General features: G+C 43.7%; 1 protein-coding gene across 1 annotated transcript in view; it reads right to left on the bottom strand.

The window, feature by feature from the left end:
- Positions 1-9577: 9577 nt before the first annotated feature.
- CDK13 (cyclin-dependent kinase 13) overlaps positions 9578-17343 on the bottom strand; it is a 44406-nt gene continuing 36640 nt past the window's right edge. The window contains exons 13-14 of the mRNA XM_014958457.1: positions 16084-16638; positions 9578-14805 (exon numbers count right to left, since the gene is read on the bottom strand). Coding sequence (XP_014813943.1) covers positions 13943-14805; positions 16084-16638 — 1418 coding nt within the window. The 3' untranslated portion in view covers positions 9578-13942. The remainder of the gene's footprint in view (positions 14806-16083; positions 16639-17343) is intronic.

Below are 17343 nucleotides of genomic sequence, written 5' to 3' on the forward strand. Positions count from 1 at the left end.
GCTTTTCAGTAAAACGTGGATTCCATAAACTAAAGCAGCATGTGAAATATTTATTTCCTAATGGCTCATACATAGATTTTGTCAAATCCCAAATCTCAGTGTCCATCAGGCAGTGCTAGAAAGGATTCTTTCCCCTGATACTCTGCACGATGTTAGGTCCAAACCTCACCTGGCAATTGCCTCATCAAACCAGTAACTTCGTTTAAACCAGAACACAGATAGATATCCCATGTGGAAAGAGTTCAGATGGCAGACGTGCCAGCAGCTGTGGCTTGGAGCTGATACCCAGCCTAACCCCTGCCACTTCAAAAGCTGCTTTCTCTCTAGGCTGGATTCATCTAACGTTAGCTTCCATCAGCAGATTACATTTTACATTTTTATATTGTATTAGAGAACTGTGTATCAAATTTCTATTTAAGGGAGGTGATCAAGTAACATTCAAACAATTAAATACAGCCACTAAAGTCACATCAGGACATTTTTTTTCTAGGACTGGATTGTTTAACTCTTATTCTGAAGCTTTTCTAGTAAGTTTTAAAGTAACAGTTTACTTCAAAATCATTAAAATGATATACTAAAATCCTACTGATTAATATTGCTCTGCTTATGGATCACAGTAACCCCGTGTTCAGCATCACACTGGAAGGCAGCAGTCCTTTAGATTAATATTCCTCTGCTTATGGATCACAGTAACCCCTGTGCTCAGCATCACACTGGAAGGCAGCAGTCCTTTGCACTGTCACTTCATTCCAGCTCTTTGTGTCTTATAAACATCACCAACTTCATCCATCTTTATGTGCCATCTGACATTTCACTGCTCCACGTTCCCTCATCTCTTACTGTGATGGTCAAAATAGCACCTAAAATTAAAACTCCTCGAATACCCCAGACAAAAACATCATAATGCTCCACGTACTGACCCTGCTAAACGTTAATCATTCGTTACCACTTCTTCGGTGCCTTTGTCACAGCATTTGCATTTGTTGTCTCATAAGCAGAAAGAGTTAATTCACAGCATTTTCTTGGAATTTCCTTCTAACCCTTCTAAACGTTAGTCATTAGTTACCATACCACATCTTCGGTGCCTTTGTTGTCTCATAAGCAGAAAGAGTTAAAACAATTCACAGCATTTTCTTGGAATTTCCTTCTCCTCTCCAGAGCGAGGAAGGGCCAGGCCAGCGCTGTCCTGGAGTCCTGTTCCAGAGCGAGGAGGGGCCAGGCCAGCGCTGTCCTGGAGTCCTGTAAACACAGACATCTGCTTGCTGTCACTTTGTCCCTCCTCCTGTTAAATTCCTAAGAATAAAAAGCATCTCGGGGGGAGTTCAGACCAGTCATAGAATCATGGAATTGTCTGGGTTGGAAGGGACCTTTCAGATCATCTAGTCCAACTATCAACCTCACTCTGATAAAACCCATCACTAACCCATGTCTCTAAGCACTATGGCAACCCGGCTTTTAAATCCCTCCAGGGATGGGGCCTCAACCCCTTCCCTGGGCAGCCCAGTCCAAGGCTTAAGAACCCTTTCCCTGGAAACATTTTTCCTAATCTCCAACCTGAACCTCCCCTGGTGCAACTGGAGGCCATTTCCTCTTGTCCCATCTCTTGGGACTTGGGAGAAGAGACCGACCCCCCCTGGCTACACCCTCCTTTCAGGGAGTTGGAGAGAGCCAGAAGGTCTCCCCTCAGCCTCCTTTTCTCCAGGCTCAACACCCCCAGCTCCCTCAGCCTCTCCTCACAAGACTTCTTCTCCAGACCCCTCACCAGCTCCATTGCCCTTCTCTGGACCTGCTCCAGCCCCTCAATGTCTTTTTTGTGGTGAGGGGCCTAAAACTGTACACAGCCCTTGAGGTGGGGCCTCCCCAGTGCCCAGTACAGGGGGGATGATCACCTCCTGAGTCCTACTCACCACACTGTTCCTGATCCAGACCAGGATACTGTTGGCCACCTTGGCCACCTGGGCACACTGCTGGCTCATGTTTGCACCACCCAGTACTCATCTCCTCCCTCCCTGCCCGGTGGCTGAAGCAGATGTTGTTGAGGATGAGCATCTCCCAGGCCACTTTCTGCTGGCCCTCCCAAGCATCCAGAGTCAGGGGAGGGACGTTGGGGCACACATGTCTCTCTGGTCTGTGTTACACTCTTTCATGGACCCGTTGACTATGAGTTTGTATAATCCTTCTTGGAAGCTCGTGATACAACTCATTCTTTTAGAAAACAGTACCAAACCCAATTTACTCTTCTTAAAAGAAATTACCAAAATTGTCCACATTTTTATACCTAGATCAGCTACGTATGTACAGGAAATTATGAAGCACAATAAACATTTACAGTATGAAGACCTTTCAGCTAGAGCTACTACCTGGAAATTAAGAATCACACTGATTTCAAGAGAAAGCGTGGGATTACAACTCTCCATCTCTTGTGTTTCACTTCGGAGCTGCAACCAACCCCTTTTTATCAGATTTAGAAATCAGGGCTCATCTCGAATTATTTTGCCTCCCTGTTGCTCCAAGCAGCAAGATCTGAGCAAATAGGGGAACAATAATGTGCAGTTCTAGAAGTAGCTTTAATCCCTATATTCCTCTAAACAGAAATTCACCTGACAAAAACGAGCATTATTTTTAAAATAAACCAACCTATTGATTTAATTTAATTAAGCATCACATCAGCCTTTAGAGAGGATAACACTATTATTCCACCATTTCACAAATGGGAGAATTAAAGAATAGCAAGGAAAGGTGTCTTCATTAGGACAATTAAACGGTAAAAGAGAACCCAGTATTTTCTGCCTCCCCCATTCCATTCCCTGAAGGTGATTAACCACTAAAATTTTCAGGACAAGTTTCAAAAGCATCTCCCTTCCTGGGAGGAGGGATGCCAGCAGAAAAGCAGCCGTGCTTTCCAACATGTACTAATGATAAATGGTAGCAGTTCATTTCTCTGAGCATCTCTCTGTGCTACAGTTACTCATTCAAAGTTCCAGGTTCTGATATAAGCCTGCAAAACCACTTTTGTTTTCCTGAGCACCATTCAGACTTGTTCTAAAGAACACAAAGACACTCAAAAAACATTGCTTTTAACAAAATTAATCCACTTCTTACATCACTGGCATGCAAGGACTTGGAACAGTTGAGACTCTCCATGAGTTCTTCAATAATCCACACATCTGTGCGGTTCACGGCTCTCGAGGAGAGCTGCATTTCCAGTCTTCTGTGGCCAAAATAAGTATGCCAAATTATACATTTATTTTTTTTTTTTAATGGAAGGTAGTTTTATTCGAAAGGGAAATTCTGTCACTGGAGAATTAAATGGAAATCCCTGCTAAAGTTAACAGGGGTTTGGATTTCATCCTTTATCTGACTTAAAATCTGCACTGACAGCCTGAACAACTTCAGACTAAGGTAACAGTCTAAGTTTTCCTGCCCAGCACTAGACCAGTGGAGGCCACAGTCTCCTAAGAAACAGAGAGGGATACTTATACTATTGAATTTCCCTGCATATGGAAATGATTTATGCTGTAATCAAAAGTGTAGCCCTTTCCAGTGCAAGATTCTCAAGCGACTATCACAGAGTAAACCGGTCTTTAGCTCTTTTAGCCATTAATTTAATGAGATCTTTGGTTGGGCTTATTTTTTTTAATGACCATTATCTTCATACCGGATAGATGCCTCATGTGGTGAAGCACCTGCTCTCATCTCCTGGAGACAAACCTGGTTCAGCTTTTCAGATGAATGAATCAGAAAGTGGTACAGCCCAGTATTCTAACGTGTGTTGTAATAGACTTTCTGTGCTTCAGAACAGAAAATTAATCCACGAAGTCACTTCCAGAGTTGAGTTTTCAAGTTTTTTTTTTGGTTGGGGATATTTTTTTGGACAGGAGCTTTTCAGTGGCATAAGCTCTTTCTAGAGGATAAAACTGTCACCGTGATAATCGAGCCATTTCATGGATCTTATTTTTAAAAAGCTGCAGAAAATGAAGCCTAAAATCCTTAACGCATCGCTAGTCGTGTCCAAGCTGTAGAAATGCTGGATTTAATATCCCAGCGACACACAACGTGTCGCATGGTGTAGATGATGTTTCTCCAACCACAGGGTGTGTAGTGCAAGTGTCACAAACCTGATTTCTGGCTTTTTCTGACTAACCACGGGGCGTTTAACGTCAACCTGAGCAGCTTTTTCACTCCCACTTGGGAACAGCTTTAGAACCGCTCCGAAAAGTAATAGGAGCTGCCACCTTCCCCCGTATGCTTCGGGGTACCCACTTGGCAAAAATCCTAGCTGTGGGAAATCTAATCCAAGTGGTTGTGTCTGTTCCTGTGCTTAGGAATTAATGAACACTGCTGATGATGTCTTCTCTCTCTTCTCCTGTGAAATCCTCCACGGGAGTGAACACCACTTGTCAAAGCGTCCCGGTGTCCTGTTAAACAGCACGTGCTCGTGTGTTGTCCCCGTTGGTTCTGTCTTGCCAAGCTGTTATCCCTGTGCTGTGTAGAAAGCTGATGAGTTGGAAGCTCTTTTGCTACCTGGAAAGCCATTTGGAATATCGGTCGCACCGAGAACACACGTAGCAATGGATTCCCTCAAGCATCAGTGGAAGATCTGCATTCGGTGCTGCTTCTATTCTGCATACGGAATCCTGACCTTTTCCTGGTGTCTGCAGCCTCTTTCCTTGTCAGGTTGAGAAGGTTTAAGAAATTTTTCTTTTTATTCAGTCAATAAAACTGGTCTCTCTCGTTCTCATTACATTTTTCTTCCCAATTCTATAGAGGCAATTGATGGTCTCGCCTAATATTCAACCTACCAACTTTCTTATTTTGTTACGGACTGCAGCGACTCTATCTAATTCTTCTTTTGTTACAGACTTTCTTATTTTGTTATGGACTGCAGTGACTCTATTTAATTCTGTGAGATGCTGGTTACCCTCCTCCTGCTCTTTCCACTACAAGCATGTCATACAGATGAAATATTTAGACAGAAAGATATTTGAACCAAGAGATGAGGGTGACCATTTAGGTGGTCACATCAGTTTCACCAGAAGATTTTGGTGAAAATTACATTTTCTTCAAAATGTTGACACTTTTCTCAAACTTATTTTTTTCATCACCACAAAGAGAGTAACAGATGCCTTTAAACACATGTTGCTTCAAAAAAGTAGTTGAAAAGAATTATTTATTTACTTACCAAAGGATTTGGGTGAAAACTACATTTTCTTCAAAATGTTGACACTTTGATCAAACTTAGTTTTTTCATTCATCACTACAAAGAGAATAACAGATGCCTTTAAACAAATGTTACTTCAAAAAAGTAGTTGAAAAGAATTATTTATTTACTCACCAGCCTACAAGCTACGTACTGTGAGAAGGTATGGCTCCTGTTTTATTTTTGCACAAAAATTTGGTGCATGTGAATTCATATTTTAAAAATTTGTATGAAATTATGATTTACTATCAATTGCAAACACAAAAACCACTACCACCAAACCCAAAGTGGATCCTCCCAGGAGTTCAGTTGAAAGCAAAGGCCATCTCCGCTTTCCCTGACGCTAGGAACCGAAATAGGGTTGAAATTTGGATAGAAGAGGTCTGCAAAAGTCTGTGGGATTTGGGGTTGGTTTTTTTTGTGGTCATTGATTCCCAAAAGGCAATATTGTACACCAGCCTACAAGCTACGTACTGTGAGAAGGTATGGCTCCTGTTTTATTTTTGCACAAAAATTTGGTGCATGTGAATTCATATTTTAAAAATTTGTATGAAATTATGATTTACTATCAATTGCAAACACAAAAACCACTACCACCAAACCCAAAGTGGATCCTCCCAGGAGTTCAGTTGAAAGCAAAGGCCATCTCCGCTTTCCCTGACGCTAGGAACCGAAATAGGGTTGAAATTTGGATAGAAGAGGTCTGCAAAAGTCTGTGGGATTTGGGGTTGGTTTTTTTTGTGGTCATTGATTCCCAAAAGGCAATATTGTAATTGCAAGTACAGTTTGCAAATAAAAATGATTACTGCTACCTGCATGTCTCCTTCCGCTGTCCCGCGTAACTGTCTGTGCTGGCTGGGGAGGCTCAGGCAGGGTCTGCAGCCCGTAACGAGGAGCAACCTGGGGAGAAAAATGTATGTAGCTTCTAATAAAGTCTGCCAGGTTTGCAGTAATACTTTCCTGATGTGGAACCACCGGGCCATCTGCAGATAAGCTTTTAATTATTATTATTTACTGCCCCGCTTCTCATAGACACCATGAAGAGCTTTCTGTTCATTCCCCACATCTTCTGTAGTTCTCTATTTTTTCCCACCACAGTGAATGAATTTCACACACACCCCCCAAAAAAAGGTATTAAAATAAATGGTTATGATTAATCTTTGTTGTGCAGTTGCAGGTTAGGAAGCAGGAAGGGTTTGTATTGAGGGCAAGGACTCCAGCCTGGAGATGACAATAGTTGTACAGGGTGGGGAAGGTCACAGGACTGCCCACGGGTGACTCTGCCTGCCAGCTTTGTGCACCCTGCACAGCAGCCTTTATTTCCCAAAACTGGGATGTATTTTTGGCTTAAACCCCAGCGCAGGAAGGCAGGGGATGGCACACTCCTCCTGTGTAGCTGCTACCTGGTTTTCACCATCGAGTCAGCTGCGAAGCAGAAGCCCTCGTTCCTCGATCACACTTTCCTTCACAGGGGTGTAGATCAAGAAGTTACTAAGTGAAGAAAGAAGTTAAGTTTTTTTTTTTCTAATGATCCTTAGCACTTGCCAGCGTCTTTGAGAAACTCAGGCAATGCTTTTATTCTGATGTTGATCCTGAGGGATAGGGTATAACTATTTATTCATGTTTTGTGGACGGGCAACAAGGCAGAATGAGGCTAAACAACTTGCCCAGGACAGAATGAGAAACAACCTCATCTATCCTAAGCCTTGGTGCTCTTTCATAGAATGGTTAGAGTTGGAAGGGACCTTAAAGATCAACTAGTTGCAAACCCCCTGCCCTGGGGGGAAACCCCATGGAACACCTCCCACCAGACCAGGTTGCTCAAAAAAGATCCTCAAAAACATCTGACAGGCAGGAGAAACGGCCTTTTTTAACCCCCATGTCAGAACCTGCCAATGTATTTTACACATTTGTAAAACAAGTCTGAAGAGAACTTGCAGGAGGAAAGAAAAAAGGCACCATTCTGGGCTAGACCTGCCCATTAAAACCTTGCTTCCAGGTACCTCCTCTCTCAGCTGTTGCCGTACCCTCACGTGGAGGCGGGGGTACAGCTGAGACACCCATCTGCACAACCCACAATCAAACACTAACCACAGAAACCAGTTAATCCCCCCAAGTTACCTTAAGGGCAGCAGACAGCTCTCAGATCTGCTCATGAGTCCCACCAGCTCCCAGGCTGGTTTCTGTAACGCTCACACTCAAGTGTTCCCTTTCCCACCCAGTTGTGTCTTTTCTACGCTGTATTTTTCTAATACTGGAAAAAAAAAAAACAACAACAACAAAAAACCACAACCCACCACCATTCACAAAGGCTCTTTGCAAAAAGTCCTATTAGAGACATGTTTCTCACATCAGGAGAACTTGCCATACCCATCGTTCAGGCAGAAGACCCTCCGAGGAGGAGTTGGAGGGGGCTGGAAGCCACACTGTGGAAAGCGATCCCGGTATCACCTCTTGGAAAGGGGCTGCTGTACCTGAAGAAAAAAAGAAAATAAGACCTGAGGCTCAGACTCAAAGTTCCTCCCAAGTTAAATCCCGCTGACGGTGAGTTTTCTCCACGGGCAACAAAAAAATATAAATAAATAAAAGCCCCAAATAAGCAGCCGTAACGAGCAAGTGGCTTTAAAAAGGGGCAGCGAGAGGAGATGGTTTGCTGCCTCCCTCACCACCGATTTCACAGACACCTTCCCTTGCTCTGTGTTGGCACAGGCTGTTGTCCTGCAGTTGTCTGTCTGTCTCTCTCTCTCTCTCCTCTTTCACCCCACGCCCCGTTGTTTGCAGCTGAGAGTCTCCATTCACAGGGAAATCCCACCGGAGTCCGTGACTGGTACCTTTGGGCAGAGCCTGGTGGCCATAGGGCCCTCACAGCTGAATGAAAGGGCCACAGCACCTTTCTCAGACCCCTGAAGGTTCCTACTCCAACATAAACCAGAGCCGGCTTCGTCACATCACTAGTTACAACAGCAGTTTAACGAGAAAAACAGCAGACAAGGAGAAATTGTTTCACACAACTGTCTGATGGGCTCCGTGCAACTCAACATCCAACACAACACGGCCTGGATGGGGCACAGAATCTTCTAAGTTGGAAGGCACCTTAAAGATCATCTTGTCCAACCGTCAACCTAATTTTGACAAAAATAAACACCCACACAACAAACAAAAAGCAACACCATCACTAAACCAGATCTCCCAGCACCACATCGACCCGTCTTTTGAACACCTTCAGGGATGGGGCCTCAACCACCTCCCTGGGCAGCCCATTCCAATGGCTGAGAACAGGGTCACTGGAATCAAAACCCAGGCTCTGATTGCAGCCACCACCAAAGTGTTGTCTCCAAAGTGAGAAGATGCTTTGGGCTACAGCTCCGCGTTCTGCCAGCCACATGTCACAGGACGCCTCTGAAACGCCTGCAACCTCCCGTTGCACCTTCACCGACCCCCCCTTTGGACCCCATCACCAACACGGTATCGAAGCCCTGAGGGCAGCAGCCTCTCCCACAGGTCACCAGAATCAAAACCCAGGCTCTGATCGCAACTGCCACCAAAGCGTTGTCTCCAAAGTGAGAAGATGCTTTGGGCTACAGCTCCATGTTCTGCCAGCCCCATGTCACAGGACGCCTCTGAAACGCCTGCAACCTCCCGTTGCACCTTCACCGACCCCTCCTTTGGACCCCATCACCAACACGGTATCGAAGCCCTGAGGGCAGCAGCCTCTCCCACCTGGGGTTTCACGGAATCAAGGAATTGTCAGAGTTGGAAGGGACCTCTAGAGACCATCCAGTCCAACTCCCTGCCAAAGCAGGGCTGCCCAGAGCACATCACTCAGGAGCATCCAGGCAGGGCTTGAAGATCTCCAGAGATGGGGACACCAAGACCTCCCTGGGCAGTCTCTGCCAGGGCTTTGACACCCTCACCATAAAGAAGTTTTTTCTCATATTTGAGTGGAACTTCCCATGTTCCAGTTTGTGCCCATTGCCCCTCGTCCTGTCACTGGAAACCACTGAAAGGATTCCGGCTCCAACTTCCTTCAACTCACCCTTTAGATACTTATAAACATAAATAAGGTCTCCCCTCAGTCTTCGCTTGTCCAGGCTAAGGAGTCCCAGCTCCTTGAGCCTTTCCTCATCAGGGAGGTGCTGCAGGGAGTTTTGGTGCTTCAGAGCACCAAAGAGATGCCAAGGGGCTCATTTTGGGATGAAAGCATACATTTATGCAAAGATGCCAAATGTTTTCATTAACTTTGCTGATCCAGGAGAAGAAAAAACCAAAAAGCAGATGATCTGAAGCCAGAACCTTGCTTTAACCCGCTTTAACCCAACGTTCTTCCGAAATGCCACTGGAGAACCAGAGAAGGGAAAACAAGGGAAGACTTCAAGCTTTCACTTGAATTTTTTTATTTACAGGCCGCACAATACATTTTATATACAAATGGCTTAAAATAACAAAGAGAAAGCAAGCTGAAGCATAACAGTTTGATTATTTTCAACTAGGTTGTCTTGAAATAACTCCTGCAATAAAGCATTCTTCACCCTGATAAGCAAAAGTTAGTTCGATTTGAAGCCAACCCAAGGTCATTTCATTTTTTAAATACAGCATTCAACTTAGTTTTTCTGGCTGATTCCTTAAACTCATGACACATTTCTGCGTGCACAGAACATCCCGAAACTATCAAGAAGGGAAAAAGCCCAAATTTCCTCCTGTAAAAACCAGCGTGATGGAACAGGCTGGAGAAGCATTGTCTGTAAGAACGCTTGTGTGTTTTATTAACACAAAAGAAGAACGCAAGAAACACGGGAGCATTTTTCTCTCTTGGGAAGAGAATTTGTGGTCTGAGATCTAATTTGCCCGCAGACAAGAGGTATCCTGTTACCCCAGACCACACCATTCTCTGTTATAAACTCACCCAGGAGCAAACTGCCTCCTGCACCGAGCACTGGGAATCGCTGGGGACCGCCGTGCCAGCCCTCCTGCCTCTGCTTCCAGAAAGGGCAACTCAACTCAGCCCCCCTCTTATGGAAACGTCAGAAAATAGAAAAGTGTGCCATTTTTAAAATTAATTTTTTCCCAAACCAAAAACAAAACCAAAATATTATATTAACATTTAACAATACACATCTTTTTACACCTCTTTCCTAACGCTGCTCCTTCTGTTAAAAGGTAACAAGGAGCCATCCCACCATAAAAGCCGCTTCCTTTTCCTTTGGCTGGTTTTAAAGTATTTAGTAATAGTCTAAAGTGTTTTAAGTCCTGGTCACAGTGGTCCAGTCGTGCTCTTTCCTCCTCTTGGTATGGCTAAAGACCACTTCATATAAATAATGAAGTACTTTCTACTCCATAGTGGGGGATTAGAGTATTTTGCTACGTTTCTTTAGAAATACAAACACACGACACTTACTTTGTGATGCAGCCTCCAGGTCTCTGTATTTCCACGCTTTGGAACAGCAGCAGAGGAAATGTAAACCTCAAGGAATGAATGGGAAGGAACAAAAAGCCACGGCTCCACAGAAAAAACGAGGCAGTTTTTTTCCAGAATGTCTACTGCTGCATCCAAAAACCCCAACAGCCACAGGAGGTGAAGCACCAAAGGAGGTGGGGGCTCGCTCTGCCCTGCGACGTTTGTTCCAAAAAGGGTAAAAATTCTCAATGAACGTCAGCACCTTGTCGTGTGATTTAATTCGAAATAATTTTTTTTTTGGAGAGATAATAAGACAGGTCTGGTACAAACGAACGTGGACCTACAGTCCTTAGATCCAGGCAGTTCCCCAGCTCCTAACCTGCCCAGGGGTAACTCTGGGGCTGGAGGAGGAATCCTCCTGCCAGGCACCCCGAGGGCTGCCCCACGGAGGGAGGGCAGAGCTCCTGCCCCACACGCAGCCTCCGCCTGCCCAGGAGGGAAGGCTGGCAGCCCAAGAGCTGAGAAGATCCCCCCGGGTTGCAGAGAAGGTGATCCCTTCCCAGTTCTCATATAGGGAAATACCATCAACTTTCCCTCCAAATGATCCCAAGGCTACAGTCCCAGGCCAAAAATTTAAAAAAAGCCTTCCAAGTCAGAGGTTAGTAATCCTTAAATTCAATTTGGGGCAACGTCACTGCTCAGCGCGCCAGGGTTTCACTTCTGATTCAGCTGGAAGTCAACTGTCTATGGCACCTCCTCCTCTCTCTCTCCTCACAGTCAGGATTCCTCCTGCTGGGGTGTTTGTTGTGGGTTTTGTGGTTTGTTTGTTCGTTGTTTTTTTTTTTCATTCAACAGATTTTGGGTGAACAATGCCCCATCAGAGTCCTGCCAGCCCCTAAGGAAACCGCTCCAGTCCTTCAGATGCGCAGAGGAGACCGACTTCTCTGCGTTGAAGGAGGTGAACTAAATAACTTGAAAGTTTACCTCCAAAAGGGAAGCAAGTAGGAGGCACAAAAATCTTCCCTGCATTTTTGTATCGCGAGTGAAATCATTTAGTCCTCCAAGATCTACCTTCCATTTGAACTTACCTGCTTTCTTTAGCTAATTATCACCTGCAGCTAATTTTGCTGTGAGGAGAGTAACACCAGACTGCACAAAAGAAGCAACTGCTTTGGAAGTCTTTTGCTTGATTCTGAAAAAAACAAAAAAAAGGCAATCTGTGTTTATCACTGGGGGATTCAGCCGACACTGTCTGTATCTAAACCAAACTAATGATTTTTGCCTTGAAAATTTTACTAGCAGAAAAAAAGCTACGGGGGTGTCCTCACTCAGGGAAAACTACTCAGTGCACTGACATTCACACATCAAGCTTTAGGTTTTTTTTTTTTTAAGCACAGGCTTATTTGGGTCGTTAAGTATTTGTTTCTGAGCAGGTCACCTTTATTTTCCAAGGGCAGGATTCTCTGCTGTGCCCGGAGAGGGCAACTGCCAGACTCACAGGGACACCAGGAGCAGCACAACACTCTCTTTCTCTCTTGTCTCTCCATTTCTCCTCTCCCAGACCCTCAATCGCTACGTAATTAGCGAAACGAGTTTCTCCACGCTCTACAGCGCGGTCATTAAGCCAGACAGGAACCAGGATTTGCAAACTAAAACCAAACCAAAACACCAACAACTTTGCCTTCTATTCTGAAAAAATCCAAAAAGTCACCGACAAGACTACATTTGTAATAGTGTAAGTAGAAATTTTACTTTTTAAAAAGTAATAATTAAACACTCAGTTACATAAGGTACCGATTTGTCAACTGGAGAATCAGTTGGAAAATTATTTCCAATATGGGCTTTAAAACATTCTTTTACGTACATGCAAAATATAACCATACCTCCCCTCTCTGCAGGAGAGAGACCACTTGTTGTCAAAGGAAAAAAAAACAACAAAAACACCAAAAAAAATCCATGCTGGAAGCCGTAATTAAGCTGTAATTAATATGAGGAGTGGCTCTTGGTAAAGAGTTTTTTTAACTGCAGTCATTTTATCCGTTGTTCAGAGAGATTCCAATATTAAATGTTCTGTGGAATAGCGAATATAAAATTGGATTCATTGGCACAACCACAAGTTTACAGAGAATTAGAACTAGTGTCAAACGTTTTGCTGTTGCTTTAAATACTGCTCATTTTTCCTTTGGTTACTTCCTATTAATGCAGTACTTGCGGTAAAAAGAACAGTGTCAGCTTTTCACACAAAGTAATTACTGCTGTTGACATTTAAGAGAAAAAAAAACCAAAAAACAAAACTATTTAATCACTTGGGAAGGACGTGTAAAGGAGTTTATTTGGCAGAGGAACTAAAACACTACAACTCCAAGAGGGAGCTGAGGAAAACCTACCCATTCTTCTCCTCGCTTTCCTTGTTTCTCATCAAGTTCAGTGGGGAAATTACCATTTCATCAAGGTAAGATTAGGTCTCTAAATAACTGGCCCACATGAAATAAACAGCACAAGGTTATGACCTATTCGAGTTGCCTATAATTATCTGGATTTTCCTGTTAACTACCTAAGTTTAGGTATTATTTTCGTATCGACCTATAAAGTACTTCCAAATTTTTGCAGACCTTAAGCTTACATGTTAAGGCACTTACCATTCAAGTAAAACAGTTTTTATATAAACAAGCCTGGGAGATGGAGAGAACATTTTATCAGAACATCCATTCTTTTTTTTTCTCGAAAGAAAAAAAAAAATAACATTGACCAAATATTTATAAAATTTTGCATCAAGAGAAAGGTTGTGTTTTATTATCTGAAATGAGCACAAAGTACACCTTCCACAATAACACTGAAAGCAGTGCAAAGACTGACAGTGACCTTTGACTAAAGGTAGTTCTGTAAAAAGAAAAATACCAAATAAATCAGTGCCCTGCTTTGATTGTTGTAAAATTATTTTTTTTTTACATAAAAGTTGGTCCAAACTTACAAAAAAAGCACAAATGTGCATAGTTCAGAAGATCTGAAAGAGTGCCATAAAAAGCTGATGTCCCTAAATTTAGCAACCACTTAAAACTGCCAAAATACAAAATAAAATTCAGAACTAGAGTTTGTGAACATGTACAATCAATTTATCTAGTTTTTTTTTCAGACAGCATGAGCTTTAAGCATTTTTAATTTTTCCTACTGTATGCAAGACCCTTTTCCACATAAAAATAAAGCTGTTGAATTAACATTATTCAAGTCTGTTGAATTGCTGCTTTAAACTGCAGCTAGGAAAAAAAAAAAAAAAACTAAAACAAAACCAAAACAAAACAAAAAAGTTTTTCCAGATAAAAATGATGTGCCTGAGGAAAAACAGATACTCAATATGGTAATCCTCTGCCTCGCCCTCTCACTGCGGATGTGCTAATGTGTCCCCTGTATCCTTGGGAATAGCCAGGTCCTTGGGCAGGAGAAGTCCAAGTCTGTCCATGCATGTGGCCCATGCCACTGGGATTTTCCTGTAAATTGCTTCCGTAGCTAAAGTTGTGCATCTTTGTGGGCAAAGAGTGCGTGCTCTCCGGCCCCGCGGAAGCCTCGCCGCCGCTCCCCAAAACAGGGATGGGGCCGTGGCTGTACTCAAACCTATGGTCTTTATCTCCACTGAACAGCATGGGGCCAGCGTTGAGGTAAATGTCTCCATAACCAGTTACTGAGCTGGGAAAGGATTCCGAAAAGGCCGGCGGAGGAGGAGGGGCACCACCCGAGTGAGATGAAGCAGTACTGTAGTTATCCAAAGACTGAATATCCGAGTTTCCAAGGAAGCTCCTCCTTTCTAAAGCTCCTGACGACCCGCTTCCTATTCCGTCGCTGCTGCCGTAATGGGCAGAGGAGAAGGAAGATGATGATCCAAAGTTATCCTTGTAGTCTGGGCCTGTCATGTAGGAGTCTCTAGCCTGATAATCCACGCTCGTTTGGACCGGCTCCTCCGTCGTCGCCTGAGCTTGATGCTGAGCAAGCAGCTGGAGAAGAGCTGCCTTCACCCCTGCGTGAGGATCTGTTCCTGAAGAGTTACTTATAGGCAAATGCTGGTTCTCTGTCCGATAATCAAGGTCTTCGTCAGTGAGAGGTGGAGGCTCTGGTGGCTCTGGGGGACGTTGGTCTGGAGGCAAGATCCGAGGGCGTTCTTGTTCGGGTGTTCGGTTTAGAAGCCTCATCTCCGACTGCCTAACCAAATCCTCTTGACCTAAGCAGATGAAAAAGAAAAGCTTTGGAATAAAAATATACAATAACAACACCAGAAAGGACAGGACTCCTTCCTGGAACACCACAGCCGTTTGTTACTTCAATTTTCATTAATATATTAAACATATTGGTAGTCGGACAGATTATTCTGGAGAAGGCAACAGCTCATTTGCCTCAGGAGGTTGATGCAGGTTTCTCCTCGCAGCAAGATTACCAAGCAAGCAGTTTAAATAAAAAGGGTACAAGTTCTTTAAAAAAAAACACCACAAAACAAACCCAAAATAAAACTCAAGCAACACAAACACTAAAAAATTCAAAGAGGGATCAGAAAATATTTGCAAATAGGGATAAAAGTCTTGAGGGACAAAAGGGCACCCTACCAAGGGACAGCAAAACCTAAGGTTAAAAAAAAAAAAAAACATGAACAAAAAAACCCACCCAAAAAAACCTCAAAAGACACCCCCAAATCACTTTAGAATATTTCTTTCAAGAGCTGCAAACACCACAGGGCAATACGTAAACTGCCATATAACAAAACCACAACAATAATCCACTAAGATCAACAACAGAGCTCTAGAGTTTGAAAAGACTCAGGAAACCATCACCATTCCCCGATGGAAACCTTCAACCACATGTGTCAGCGACAGTTATGGGTAACCACTTAAAGAATTTGACACTAAGCAAGCAATACGTAAACTGCCATATAACAGTAAGATCAACAACAGAGCTCTAGGGTTTGAGAAGACTCAAGAAACCATCACCATTCCCCAATGGAAACCTTCAACCACGTGTGTTAGCAACAGTTACAGGTAACCACTTAAAGAATTTGACACTAAGCAATTGCTCTAGTCAGCATTAAAAACGAAAATAAAATAACCAAAATCTCCCCAAAATAGGCTTCACCTAAACACACAAGAAGAACTGGCAAATCCCATCTCAGAATTTGCTAGAGACGACTGTCTTCACCATAAAAACCACTGAGAAAACCCCGAGCACCCGGAATGACCCCCACAATGTAACTGTCTCATCAGAGATACCACCAGCATTTGTGCAACCTCTTAGGATGGGGATCATCTTCTGCTCTGCCTGGGTGGCACCTCCTACAGCAAGACACAAATTCTATGATCCAGACATCAAATGTGATCAAACGTCACTCGATTCCATCACCTCTCCTATACTCACACAGACTAACAGTCAACCTGTTGACTCTTTCTCCCCAAACCATTATGTCTCCACCACCTGGGGGTATCCCCCAATTAGCAATAAAGACCTCCAGTACCTGCAGATGTATACAATGACTTGATGAGATGTGGGTAGCCGGGTGCTGGAGATTCCACGTCGTCCCGGTTGACGGAGACGGGAGTGGTGGGCTCTGGAGGCTGCCTGAGTTGTAAGGACATTTCGTTTCCCGATCCGTTTTCCTTCTCCTCCGAGGCAAAATCTTTTTGTTTTGTTTGCTGAGCCTTTATTAACTGGGACAAGAGAACAGCAAAGGCGCTCTGCACGGCTGCCTGGGCAGCATCAGTCTCAACTTTAGGCTGAGCAGGGGGTACAGGAGGTTGGGTGACGGTCGGCTGTTTTAGGGACTCCTGTTCCGGCAGTGGTGGCGGAGGCGGCGGCGGCTGCTGCTGCTGTTGTTCTGACTGTTTTTCACCTGCTGACAAAATTCCAGCAGGAAGATTTATTTTATTTAGTTGCTGCTGAGTCTCTGGGTTTACCTTAATATTCAACACTTGGGCAAACTGTGCCAAACTAACACTTGTTTTAGACTGTAGCAGGTTTAGCAGGATTGCCACTTCATTCTGGTTTAACTGCTGTCCAGTGCTTGTTTTTGCTAAAGACAAAAAAGGTGTTTTTTAAGTATTATTTAGAACTGGCACATTTCAGAAACTCAAAAGTAAGACTAATCTAGCACGGCTGACACAAATGGCAAAGCATGGGTTTGGACAACACAGAAATGGAATGCTTTTACACAGTAACTGCCTTTGGGGGAGTACCTATAGGAAATGGAAGAGTGAGATCCAACAAAGTGACTTCCAAGGGGTGCACACACGCACTTGGACAGATGAGAAACATCACGCTGGAGCTCAATTATCCACCACACAACTAAGCTGAGGCTTAAGGCCACCTGCTTTAGGCAGCTGTTAAGATTTCCAATCCCCTCAAAATTTCCTATCTTCCACGTATCACATCCCTCTGTTAACAAGCAGCACCTGCAAAACGCATTTCCAGTCATTTTCTGGCCCATTCCAATTCAGCATCTGGATTCCAACACCTGCTCGAGTGACCAGGCTCCGGGTGACCCAGAAACCAGCAATATAAATGCAAAAAGCAAATGCTGAATTTGAAGGACAAGAAGTCAATTACTGAGCGGCAGGGAAATGCTGGTTTGTGACAATATGCAATTTCTTCAACGAAAGGGAGCTCGCCACAAATAAGAGGAGGTTGTGATGATGAATAAGGAAGTCAGAATATCAAAGTAGTTTCTTAGTTTCAAACACCCACTGCTGTAGTTTATTTTGAAAGGAGAAGTGAAGCA

This window comes from Calidris pugnax, unplaced genomic scaffold (assembly GCF_001431845.1).
Source record: "Calidris pugnax isolate Ruff unplaced genomic scaffold, ASM143184v1 scaffold377, whole genome shotgun sequence".
NCBI classification, from domain to species: domain Eukaryota; kingdom Metazoa; phylum Chordata; class Aves; order Charadriiformes; family Scolopacidae; genus Calidris; species Calidris pugnax.